This window comes from Trematomus bernacchii, unplaced genomic scaffold, assembly GCF_902827165.1.
Source record: "Trematomus bernacchii unplaced genomic scaffold, fTreBer1.1, whole genome shotgun sequence".
Lineage (NCBI taxonomy): Eukaryota > Metazoa > Chordata > Actinopteri > Perciformes > Nototheniidae > Trematomus > Trematomus bernacchii.
This window is the reverse complement of record NW_022987851.1, coordinates 7,173,018-7,185,917: the sequence shown is the minus strand read 5'-3', so window position 1 is coordinate 7,185,917 and position 12,900 is coordinate 7,173,018. Positions and strand designations below refer to the sequence as shown.

General features: G+C 42.9%; 1 protein-coding gene across 1 annotated transcript in view; it reads right to left on the bottom strand.

Annotated features, from left to right (window-relative positions):
- Positions 1 to 8,921, bottom strand: part of LOC117468864 (protocadherin-16-like) — a 79,006-nt gene extending 70,085 nt beyond the window's left edge. The window contains 2 exon segments of the mRNA XM_034113213.1: positions 204 to 2,024; positions 8,625 to 8,921. Of these exon segments, the coding sequence (XP_033969104.1) occupies positions 204 to 2,003 (1,800 nt within the window). The 5' untranslated portion in view covers positions 2,004 to 2,024; positions 8,625 to 8,921.
- Between the last annotated feature and the right edge of the window lie 3,979 nt (positions 8,922 to 12,900).

The window sequence follows — 12,900 nt, the reverse complement described above, 5'->3', positions numbered from 1 at the left end:
AAACTATTCATAGAGGAATGAAAGGAATCAGCAAATTATGACACATTTCTCCTCTATTTACCTTATAAAATTCCCATTTGTTATGCTCTTCACAACTGCCCTCAAGTTGAGTTCAGACTTATGCATGAGCTCAGTGCAGAAGTGTGGGAGTGCGTAGTACAAATCCAGACACTTTTAATGAAATAAATCTGTAAATGTCCTACCTCAAGAATGCAGGTCCCTGGAGATGTGTTCTCTTTGATGGACACATTGTAGAAATTCTTCTCGAAAACTGGCTCATTGTCATTTATATCCTGAAGTACAATGTTTACCACAGCAGAAGAGGATAGAGGCGGTTTTCCTCCATCTGAAGCCAACACAGTTATACTGGGATTGGGGTTCTTTTCATAATCCAGCTGGGAGAGAGTAGTGATAATCCCTGTAACAGAGTCTATACTGAACCAGTTGGAGTAAGCACCTTGCTCTCGCAGGATGCTATAGTTAATGTCCCCATTGGGCCCCTGGTCTTTGTCTCTAGCCGTCACCTGTAGCACAAAGCTCCCTGGAAACACCAATTCAGGGATCACCTGCCTGTACACTGGCTGGTCAAACAGAGGAGGATTGTCATTGACGTCAATCACCTGGATGATGAAGGAGGACTCGGCCCTGAGAGGAGGAGTGCCCGAGTCTGTTGCCATCACCCTCAGCTCGTAGGTGTCCCTCTCTTCTCTGTCCAGAATCTGGTCCACACAGATCAGATAGATGATGCTATCCTTAGTGGTCAGGGCAAACTTTCCATCTCCTCCCTCTAGTGACACGTTGACGTTGGCATACTCTCCATAGTCTGGGTCAGTGACTGAGATCCTGGCTACAAACTGGCCTGGCTGTGCACCCTCTGAGATTCTGGGAGATCCATCCTCACTGAGAAAGATGATGGTCATGGTGGGTTGGTTATCGTTGTAGTCTCTGACGTGGATGGTGACGAAGGCATTGGTTACCTCCGGTTGGGTTGCATTGTCTTGTGCCTGGACTACCAGCTCGTGGACTCTCCTCATCTCAAAGTCGAGCGGCTTGTTGAGTGTGATGACGCCGGTGCGAGAGTCAATGACAAAGTAGCGGTCCGGGTCGCTTTGTCTCCTGTTGATTTCATACAGCACTATTCCGTTGTCTCCTTCATCAGCGTCTGTGGCAAACACCTGCAGGAGGTTGCTTCCTGGCTGAAGGTTCTCTGATATTATGGCATGGTAGCGGCTCTGGTTGAAAATGGGAGCGTTGTCGTTTATGTCTTGGACAGTAATATCTAATGTCATCTGATCACTCCTTTTGGGGGAACCACCGTCAAAAGCCTCTAGAGATAAAGTAAAGGTGGACCTTTTCTCTCTGTCTAGAATGGCATTGACCACCAGGTCAAGATAGAGAACCTCATTGCTTCCCCTCCTGGTCTCCAAAGTGAATGCCTGGCCAACATTTCCATCTTTAATTAGGTAACCCTGTGTTGTAAGCTGGCCTTTATCAGCATCCAGAGCTGGCTCAAGAGGAAACCTGGTGCCGATGGCTGTTTGCTCAGGGATTTTAAAGGTGGCCTGTTTCCTGGGGAACGTTGGGGCATGGTCATTTATGTCATTCACGTTGATGGTCACCTCCACAGTCACACCTGTCATAGTGACTGCAATGAAGTTGTATCTATCCCTCAGTTCCCTGTCCAGAACTTTTGCGGTTTTAATAATGCCTGTGCTCTCATCTATGTCCAAATCACTACCCACTCCTGTGCCTTCATGGTCTGAGATAAAGTACAGGGATGCTGTGATGCCAGGTGGAAGTCCAGCACTGATGTCCCCTACAATTGTACCTGCTGGCTGTTCTTCGTCGAGCTGTAGCTCAAGGGTCCCCGTGACCCCAGGGGAATGGACTGTAACAAGCTGTAAGATCATATACACCATTAGCACTATCCTCCTGTTCCACCAACCCTCATGGTGTGAGTGGTCCATTACAGACTTCCCAAGACCCTTGGCAGCCGTCTTCATTTTGGCTCTTTCTTTTTAAACCTGGAGACACAAAAAAAGGAAAATCTGAGCAATATCAAAACCTAATAACAGCAAAAACGAAGAAAAGGTGTATTATTTCTGTGTAAAAATACAGAGTACAAAAAAAATAAGTATGCGCCTTATACACTTTCCCATATGTTTTATGGGCTATTTTCCAAACCACAGGACATGCAGTACAATATACACTACACATAACATTTTCCTACACTTCTTCAATCACCTAATAAGTCAACACCTTGTTCCTCCTACATACCAGAAAGCTCTCCTTTGCTAAAGAAACATCAAAGCCACAGACCACAGAACACTACATCAGATGGGGAATCTTGGCTGTGGCTATTCAACTCTAATTAAAATGATGCAGGAATCGTTATGCAGTGGGTTCACCATAGCAGTACCCTCTCGTGTAAGTCCTGCATTTAATATTCATGTGTGCTACCACATTTGGCTCTCAGAGTGAGCCGTTCTGAAACACTCATATAAGAACCATTTAAAATGTATAACTCTTCCTAAGCAAACATATCTGTCTTTCAATACATCTGAGCATCAAATTCATGAATCGTGTGTTAAATCAACTGGTGAAAAAGTAAATATTTAAAAAGGTAGCAAAGGTGTTAGAATCCCTGCATAAACAATAGACACTGCATTTGTAATTGAGACAGAGAGACACTTTGGATCAATGTAGAAATTATGCAACGAGGTTGGGACCATCTGGAGAATAATCCAAAACCACCAAGAGTCTGGCAATTGTGTCTTTTTCATTAAATAAAGAGAGCTGCTTCCAATTGTCTGTGGTTCTGTCTTAAGTTGTGATATCCATAGCTACTTTGACTTGTTTGAAAAGTAAGGTTAGCTTTGATATTGTTGAAATATATACAGAAGCACATTTTACTGTATTACATTACTTGGAATTATGTGTCTGGTGAAAGCTCTTCAAGGCTCCCCCCAGTGGTTCAACTGTTACCTGCAAGGAAACGTGTGTGGGTTCACTGAATGCCTCCCATTTGTCCCTGAATGCAGCATTGCAATCTGTCTCAGCCACGGTGGTGACAGTGTGTTTGAGTGACAGAGCAGAGTTGAAAGGCTCCATGCAGTCTACCTCTCTCCCTTTTTCTGGCTCTGCAGCATTGTAATTGAGGGCTGGAAGTTGGCCATAAGCACACAAGATCCTGGAGCTAATTTCAGTCTGCCGTGCACACAATGCTAACTTAAACATATCGATTGGTTTGAATTCAACGAAGTGAGAGAAACCTTTGGGGATTTGGATGTAGTACACGAAAATGTGTGCTGTGACCAATTTGATGTTTTACTAGTTTAATATTACTTAACAGTTAGGGAATACGAATAATCTCTGTATCAATTTGATGCAGTAGTTACCTAATCCATATTCAAATTCATACATTTACAGGACCTCAGAGGCTAGCTCTACACTCAATTGTATACCTTACTTTGGTTTACTCAGTAAGTGCTGTTCTCAGCCAGAACATAAGCACATCCATGACAGCCTGAAAATCTTGACAGCACTTGAACTTTAAAGTCTCAGTATTGATTTACTTTACTTCAACACTGGGGATGCACTTTTACAAAGCTTTCGCCAAAGCACAAAGGATAGCTTTTCAAGGCCAGAATCTTTGTCCAAATGCCACAACTGAAATAATGCACTCTCTGGTTGAGCTACAGTGGAGGACCTCTGCAGAGCGGAGCAGCCTAATGGATGTAGCAGATGCAGTCGGGTAGGCTAATTGCACAATACCAGGCGAAGAAGGACATATGGTTTTAAAAGACTGAGTTTAAAGCTTAAGAGAAAGGTCTGTACTTTAAAGCTAAGAAATACCAAAATACATAACAAATACTGCCCATATGCCTCCATGACTGAGAGTTTCAGTCTGAATGTTTGTGGCCACTGTTAGCAGTCAGGATATAAGAAGGTTAACAACTCATTCGTGCGTTAAGCTTCAGGGAAAGCAATCTGGAAAAAAACTAGTTAAAATAGCTGCTGATGGTTGAAAGCTGTCTCATTTAGTAAGCCAATCCCATTGTGGCTTGGATTCAGATGTTTTCCTTGCATCATTGTCCAAGATCACGGTGGGTCCCTCATGCTGTTAGTCAAACCTCAAAAGAGTTTTGTAAAGTTGACGCTGTTGAACCATTAACTAACATGTACCTGCAGCCAAGTCTCTGGAATGTTTTATTTGCACACTTTTGAAAAAGTTTCACTGAGGTAATTTCTTTCTAAATCCAGCACGTGTTACATGGCATGTACATCTCATTGTTAGCAGTAACTATAGCATTGACCCACTTTCTTTGAATTCTCTAAACCAAGTCAAGCAACCAAATCCAAGGTTTCTAGGATTTACATACACAATGAAACCTCTGTTTAGAATACACAAGATATCATTCTGGGCACTTTAGTAGCATGACTGGAATCAGCATCGAAATCCCTGGCAGCAGCGAATGTTTGGCACATCATGGCTGAATTTGTATTTCTCCACTGTGGGCTCCATCATGTTTGGCAAAATGTGTGAGACATTTATTTTTTATTCGCCGAAATGAATTTGCTGGTTTATTTTACACTATTCTAAAAAGGAGTAATATTTCACTTTTTTCCCTACAAGACCAAGAAAAGCATACCTTTGGTTTGGCAAAACAGACAATAGACGTTACATCTGAACAAACAGTGGCTTTCCCTTCATTAGCCAAGACCTACATTATATAAAAGAATGCCAAACCTCTCATAAAAAACAAATATGCTATTTCCCCATGTAGAGTATAATTAAGCAAAGCGGAGGGTCGACAACCCCCTTAACTGTGATATAATGGCCATATATCACGGCCTGAAGTGAGCTATTGCTTTTATAAAACGGTTACCAAGTGTGGCAATATGAAAGAAAAATACACACTCTAATTTAAATAGTTGTTATTAGTAAATAATGATGTTGAAAATAAAATAGTCCCTCCGTTGCCTTCTGCACGAAACATAGTGCGAGGTGGTTGCTATGCAACAACACTAACAACAGCTAGCGAACATATTAGACAGAGAGCGTTGATCCATTATTTGGCTATTTATTTACATTAATGTGTATGTTGCCGTTTATTGTGCACCCACTGAAAAACTGTCCAGCATCAGTAGAATGGCTTACGTGGTTATAGGCTGAGGTTGTTCTAGGCTGTTGCTTGGCGTGGCGAGAATATTGCTCCACTTTCTCCGGTCCCCGAGATTCGGCTTCCAGTAGCTCTGGAGAGAGCTTTCGCACCTGTGGCCACTAACGGTCATAATTTCTCTGCTTTGTTTCAAGACCCGCATCAGAAAGCTTTTGAATGGTGATACTTTTCCAGTTGGTCTACTACCTGCTCTTCACGTAGCTCTGCATGTCGTCGTTTAGGTGCTTTTTGTTCTGGAGATAGGCACTCGCACTCCTCAATCCACTCCTCCATAGTAAGACCCCCCCGGAGGTCGAAGTTAATCTTAAATGTTTTTGCGGACCTTTTTGATTACAGATTTGAAAACATCGTTGCTTGCTTTAAAAGTAGCACAATTAATTATGTCAAACCTTGGAAAGTATCTAAATATCCCTGCCCTAATGCCAAAGGAACTGCACACTGAATATGTTTTTGCCGTTTGATGTCTATGTCTGGACCGCTGCGTAAAAAGGAGGGTTTCTGCCCCGTTACTTCTCCGCTGCTTTCTTGTTCCAGTTTGGAACTGTATACTGTTTTTCTCAGACGCGGAGGGATAGGCCTACTGACTTGTTGTGAAAAGTAACTTACAATTCTACCCGTGGTATACGCTCAGTATATCACGGCTAAGAACCAATCAGATTGCTTGATTTGACTTGTCCGTTTTATAATATACTGTTTATCATCATAATGAAATATCAGTGAAATTGCCTCAGATCACAGAACTGGCCAACTGATATAATTTCATCTTAAATACCACGGAGATATTCAATAATCGTGAAATATTTTTCTTGGAGTTAACATCTACAGTGTTTCCCTACAAATAGCGGTGGCGCAGCGACCCTTTTAGATTTGGGATTGTTTGTTATGTGGATTTGTAGTATTTGTGTTACTGTATGTTCAATAAAGGTGGATTTTGCTAGGGGAAACACTGATCTTATATTACAATCATCCACAATATTGAGATATATTCTCTTCTGTGTTCGATCGGGTGCTTTACTGATCCAACATACCTGATTCAAAAGGGATAACACCAAATACTGGTATCTCATTTTCTTCAAGTTTTAGAGTACTTCAAGCTGCACCACTTTAATAAACACAATCAAACCATTTTCAACACTAACAGGACAAGAGGGACGACTATTGTGAAGGACTATGTAAAATGAGATTCTAATTCCATGTCACGATTCCAGTTAACTCAAACAAAACTTCTGAGGGTTCGAGAACATGCCAGGCTGCCTGAGGCTAAATGGAGCCATAATGGAAACCACAGACAGAACTGCAGATTGACTGGACATGAGGATGACGGGCTTAGCACAAAGCAAACTCAAAAAGGCCTGGAAGTTTGCCACACTATTTCTCACAAGTGCCGCAATTCTGTGCCCTGCATTACTCTTTGAAACGTCCGTATGTAAAAAAAAAAAGGCCAGGAAAAGCCATCACAGGCTTCAGATACACATGCACTTCCTGGCCATAACAAACGCGCTATTGGGAACAGGCTCCTTTTTCACGACAAGATGAAGGTTTCCAGGGGTTTTGAGGTTCCCAAGTGTCTGTGACAAGGAGGATCATCTCTTTCCCACAGCAAGAGCAGCATGGGTTAGTTCAGCTGTTTGTGTAAGATGTTCCGGATATAAAAAAAACACACACCTTATGTCTTTGAAGATGACACCATCTGATATTGCGATGGGGGTACCAGTGGTTGCATCATTAAAAACACATGTGCATGGAGTTACAGTAGCAGGGTGCAAGGAGAGCTTAGACAACATTACTAAAAAAAAGGTTGAAGTTCACCTTATATGTTGACAGTCTCAGGGAAGACATGACTGATTGAGTTTTTCTTTTTTAATTTTAGAGGATTCAGAAAAGTTTCCTGTTCAGCAGAGGCAACATGGCATCTGGTAACATTTAAAAACAAACATGGAGAGGATAGCCTTCTGGAACGACACACTCAAACACCGGTTGACGTACACATGACTTGTTTTACTCATGACGACACTTCAAGGAGATGAGTCAAACCACAGTGACTGCATCCAGGCAATTTTTCAGAAATGTAAGGCAGTAAGAAACTCTCTGGGTGGTGTTGGTGTGGTCATCCTGTGAGAAACATTCATTGTGTTTTTTATTTCTTTTTAGGAGTCTGGAACAATAGCTTCATCAACAGCATATGCACGCTACAAAGAAGAGACTGGTGAAATGATTACTTCATGCACTTCACCAAGGTTTTATGACATAATCCTTGATTTGTTATCAAAGCTGTGGAGGTCCTCATTTTTGTGGTTTTATCCCTCTGCAATTCTTTTTTGTAATTAAATACTCAACAGTCCTAACTATGATACACATTAGAATAATGTTCCATTAAGGAAATACCTTGTTGATGGCAAACTGACTAAAAACTAAGCATATGGATGGATGATTGGACCGATGTTTGTATGGGGAAAAACTGACAATCACTGCAATCCACTGCCTGACAATATAATTGAATAATTGTAGAGGTGACACTCAAATTAAAGTTAAAGCAGGAGTCTGCCATCCTCCTTAAACTGATGACTGGTGGGGAGTCAAATGGAGAGGAGGAGCCTGCACTCTGTGTCTAAAGTAAATTTAAAAAAAGGCTGCATAATTACGTTGCTGCACCATGGCAACCACCACACTCACAACTAAAGTGCGCGGTGATGGAACCCAGTGGAGACTTAATTAAGGTATTAATTGAGGGAAAGGAACACCTATTCACGGTCAATGAACACAAGTCTGCCAACACAATCACTGTGCAGACATCGGGGGGATCATTTGGTATGTGTTCCACTGGAGGAAGAGGGGGGGCACGAAGGCTCAGCGGCGACAGCAGCAGCACTTGGAGGACAATGAAATAACTCCATAGGTTGACCAATTTGAGAGGAATGTCTCAAGAGGAGTTTTTTTAACTGCAATGACTGAGATATGCAGTTTAATGTTTGGCTGCTCTCTAAAGTAGGCGCATAAGCTGAGCTTGTTCTTGGCAGTACACAAATCACAGAAGTCATATTTAATACACAAGTCGAAGTACAATTATTCTCAAACTTAAATAATATCCTTTTTGAGCAGTTTGCATGTAGAGGTGAGGATGAAAGCTTGACACCAGCCCTTCGATTACATGTATAGTGTGCTACATTGACACTTTGTTGTAAATAACTGTATGTCCAACTGCTAGAAGGCTGAGCATGAATCACCTGAAAACCTGTCTGCAAAAAAGTAGACGTCGTATGAGTTTTACATATCCTTCCACCAGTCAGGCAGGGATCAGCCAGCGAGTTGTAGATGTTTTAAACATTAAATAAATGTAAATAAAAGGTGTTGTTATGAATGAGCTGTGCTGATGGATACCTTGAACGCATCACGTTACTTTTGGAGTGAGCAGATCTGTGACATGCCGTGGTGGATACTCACACTCATCTGTTGCTCTGCTTTATTCAAGATGTTTTTAAGCCGAGTTCCGAGGCAGATCCAGAGACTTCTCAGTAGTCCCTTTTGAAGTCCAAAGTGAAACATACATCCATTTCAAAACGTGTATCCTTTGCCAGTGGCTGTTGAGATCCCCCCTCTTTGTGCCCAATTCGTTTGGACCTTGCGAAATTCCGAGTTCTACCCAGACGAAAAGATTACAAGTCAAACTTTAACGGTGTAAAACTTTCCCGGCGTCCTCTTCTGGTAGTAGAGGTTATCAACTTATCCGCATCAACTGTGTGTCTGTGTGTGTGGGGGCAGACACACTGCTGCAGCACGCTGACTGAACCAAACAGTGAGGGGCAGCTCGGCGGAACGTCCCTCCACAAATCTCATTTATTGAGCACGTGACGGAGCAGCCTCCTGCTCCTCTCTCCCTGAGCTGCTGTGCTGTGGCGGCTACAAGGAGACTCTCCGACTGCAGAGAGGCAGCCAGGTTATTGCTGAACTTTGGTGCCACCATCCTATGCAACAGGGAAGTGTTCTTAGGTGGTTTCACAGAGCTGCTGCACAGACTAATATGGAATAAAGTTTGACGTTTCTAAACGTGATCTGTGAAATGTTAAACAGGTTCTATCTGGGAAAACAGTATGTTCAAGTTATTCAAATTAAAATGCAAAGGTTTTATTGTGCACAAAGCTACAGTGTAGAAATGGCAATGAAATTCTTCTGACCTGAGCTCCTCCAACAATGCAACATAGCCTATATAATAAAATATAAAAATACAAAATAAATGTAATAGACAATCATCCACATTATATTATTTTAATTAAAACGGTAATGTACTGTTAAGGATTTTAAAACTTGATTAAAATATTGTATAATTATTCTGGGACTGTGAAAAACAGAATTGCAATCAAGTATGTTCAAGTTAATAGACAATCCTCCACATTTTATCATTTTGTATCAATTGTAGGCTACTGTACTGTTAAGGATAAAACTTGATTAAAATATTGTATAATTATCCTGGGACTGTGAGAAACAGAATATCAATCCCCCTGTACACAAATAGAGGAATTGGCAATCATCATATGCAATTGATTCTACTTTCAGTGTCTTGGGTACTGTTCTGCAGCTCACCTTGTTTCCACATACAGTACATGCAATACCTAGACCAAACAACCTCACCAAAAGCCCAGCATCATAGGAAGCCTAGATATCATAGGCTACTCACTGTGTATTTCCTTCAGATGATGGAAGAAAAAGAAACCTCCTGAGGGTATTTTTCATCTAGAGAAAGACAATGCCCCTCACATTTTTCTCATCTTGTGACTCTTTAAAGAAGCATAGCATACATCTTCAGTCAACTCCCACGAGGAGCTCAGCTCTAATAATGCTGGAGCCATAACCATGCATTGCTTTTGTGTCGATCACTGAAAGCTCTGAAACTTATTAAAGCCTTGTCACTTTGCATTTGGAACTCACGAACAAGAGAACAACAGAGGGTCCCTGTTTTGCCAACAATCATATGTATTGCGAAGAAACATTTGACATAAGTGGGGTGGATGCATGCAACTCATTATCTGGCTTTTATTAGCTTTATTTTTTGCAGGTTGCTTGATCTTTAGTGTTATCATCATGAAAGGAATATAAAAACTGACGCAACTCTTGGCCAAACAAAATAACGGCAAATTATTTTTTCTAAAATCACATTAGCCAAAAACATGTTATAGTAGTCAGTATGAATATACTGTTTTGTGCTGATGTAGAAACAGAACACTTTTGAAAAATAAAAGTTTGGTCAGTGTCAACTCTCCCACAGTTCAACATTTTTGCTGGCTAAACCTTTTTTCCTCCAAGCAACCCAGTTATGTCTCCCCACTCTCACACTGTGAACTGCATGCTATATCACCGAGTGGAATGAGTTCCTATTCTGGCAGCTTCTCATTACTACTGTGACAGCAGAGCAAGCCATTGCACACAGACATCCACATACACTCGTACATTCACTTGGACACACACAAAGTCAGATGACATTCTTTTTTTTGCTAAGTCAGAACAGCCTCGAGCTTTACTTCTTAAGGGACAACCATGCACATCATCAGCATTATCTTCCCCCAATTTAATTAAAGGTCCCCTATAATACTGTTTTTCATCAATCAAAACATGTCTCTGAAGTGTTTGGCTGAAATACCAAACAGATCGTGCATTGTAGCATCCCATAAACCCCTCTGTTTCAGCCCTATTTCAAAGGTGCTGATTCTCTGTCTGTTACTAGATGAAAATAAGGAGCCACTCCCCACGCCCCTCTGCGAGACATTTGGTTAAAAAGAACACAATGGTGCTCTAGGAGGAGATTCAGGTGATAAGGTGGGCGGGTGTTACCTTGGTTGGTTATTGAGACTGAGAGACGCAAGAAGAAGACAAAGCGAGGATGCCGGGCCGGGTTGCTGGTCAGACTAAGAAAACATGAGAATCGGCCCCCTCTTCCGAGTATTCTTCTGGCTAATGTTCAATCCATTGAAAATAAGCTAGATGAACTCAGAAGCCGGATTGCTTTTCAACGGGACATTAAGAACTGTAACGTGTTAATTCTCACTGAGACTTGGCTCAACCCCGCTATCCCGGACTCCGCTATTGTCCCTGACGGATTCTCTATTTTTCGTCAGGACCGGACTGCAAACTCGGGGAAAAGTAAGGGAGGCGGTGTGTGTGTAATGACTAACAACAACTGGTGCTCAGATGTGAAGATTATTTCATCGGACTGTTCCGCACAGCTAGAGCACCTCATGATCTCATGTCGGGCCTTCCATCTGCCGAGGGAATTCACATCTGTTGTGATAACAGCAGTGTATATCCCGCCGCAGCCACTCGCCGACAACAACACGGCACTCGATCAGCTGTTTGGGTTTATTGATAAAACCGAGACTTCACGGCCAGATGCGGCGTTCGTTGTGGCCGGAGATTTCAACACCGCCAACATGAAGAAGGTTTTGCCAAAATATTACCAACACATCAACTTCCCGACGCGCGGGGGAAACATACTGGACCATGTTTATTCCCCTTTCCGGAATGGATATAAGGCTCTCCCTCGCCCTCCCTTCGGCAAATCAGACCATATCTCACTACTGTTGTTGCCTGCTTACAAGCAGAAACTTAAAAGGGACAGACCGATAACAAGGACAGTACAACGATGGAGCGAGGAGTCAGATTCAGCACTGCAGGATTGCTTTGCATCTACGGATTGGAGTGTGTTTGAGGACAATAACATCAACACACACACGGACACTGTCATCTGCTACATTGGGAAATGCATCGATGACGTGGTACCGAAGGTTTCTGTACGGACATTCCCAAATCAAAAGCCCTGGGTAAACGGTGAGGTGCGCGGCAAACTGAAAGCGCGCACTCTCGCGCACACAGCGGGAGATTTGGAGGAGTACAGGAAGTCTAGGTATGATCTCCGGAGAGCAATAAAAAATGCAAAGAGACAGTACAAAGAGAAGGTGGAATCTGACTTCAAAGGCTGTAACACTAGGAATATGTGGGCGGGACTAAGGACAATGACTGACTACAAAGGAGCAGCGGGGGGTGCTGCGGGAGTGTCTGCGTGCGCATCTCTCCCAGATGAGCTAAACAGTTTTTTTGCACGCTTTGAGAGCAGCCAGGCTGTGGAGGTACAGAGGGACCAGGAGCTACACTGCCCTTTTGTTTTAAATAGGGCAGATGTGTGTAAATCCTTTAAAAGGGTTAACCCACACAAGGCTCCTGGACCTGATGGCATCCCTGGCCGTGTTCTCAGGGTGTGTGCAGTTCAGCTGGCAGAGGTGTTCACAGACATCTTCAACAGGTCCCTGCTGCAGTCTGTAGTCCCCACATGTCTTAAACACTCCACCATCATTCCTGTCCCCAAAAAGACAATCATCACCTGCCCCAACGACTACCGCCCAGTAGCACTCACCTCCATCATAATGAAGTGCTTTGAGCGGTTAGTCAAATTATTCATCACCTCCTCCCTCCCTGAATCTCTGGACCCCCTGCAGTTTGCCTACAGAGCAAACAGGTCCACAGACGACGCCATAGCCCTCACCCTCCACACTGCCCTCTCACACCTGGACCCGAAGAACAGGAACACATATGTGAGAATGCTGTTCATTGACTACAGTTCAGCATTCAACACCATTGTGCCCTCCAAGCTGGCCATCAAGCTCAGAGACCTCGGGCTCAACAGCGCCCTCTGCGACTGGATCCTGAACTTCCTGACGGGCAGACCCCAGGC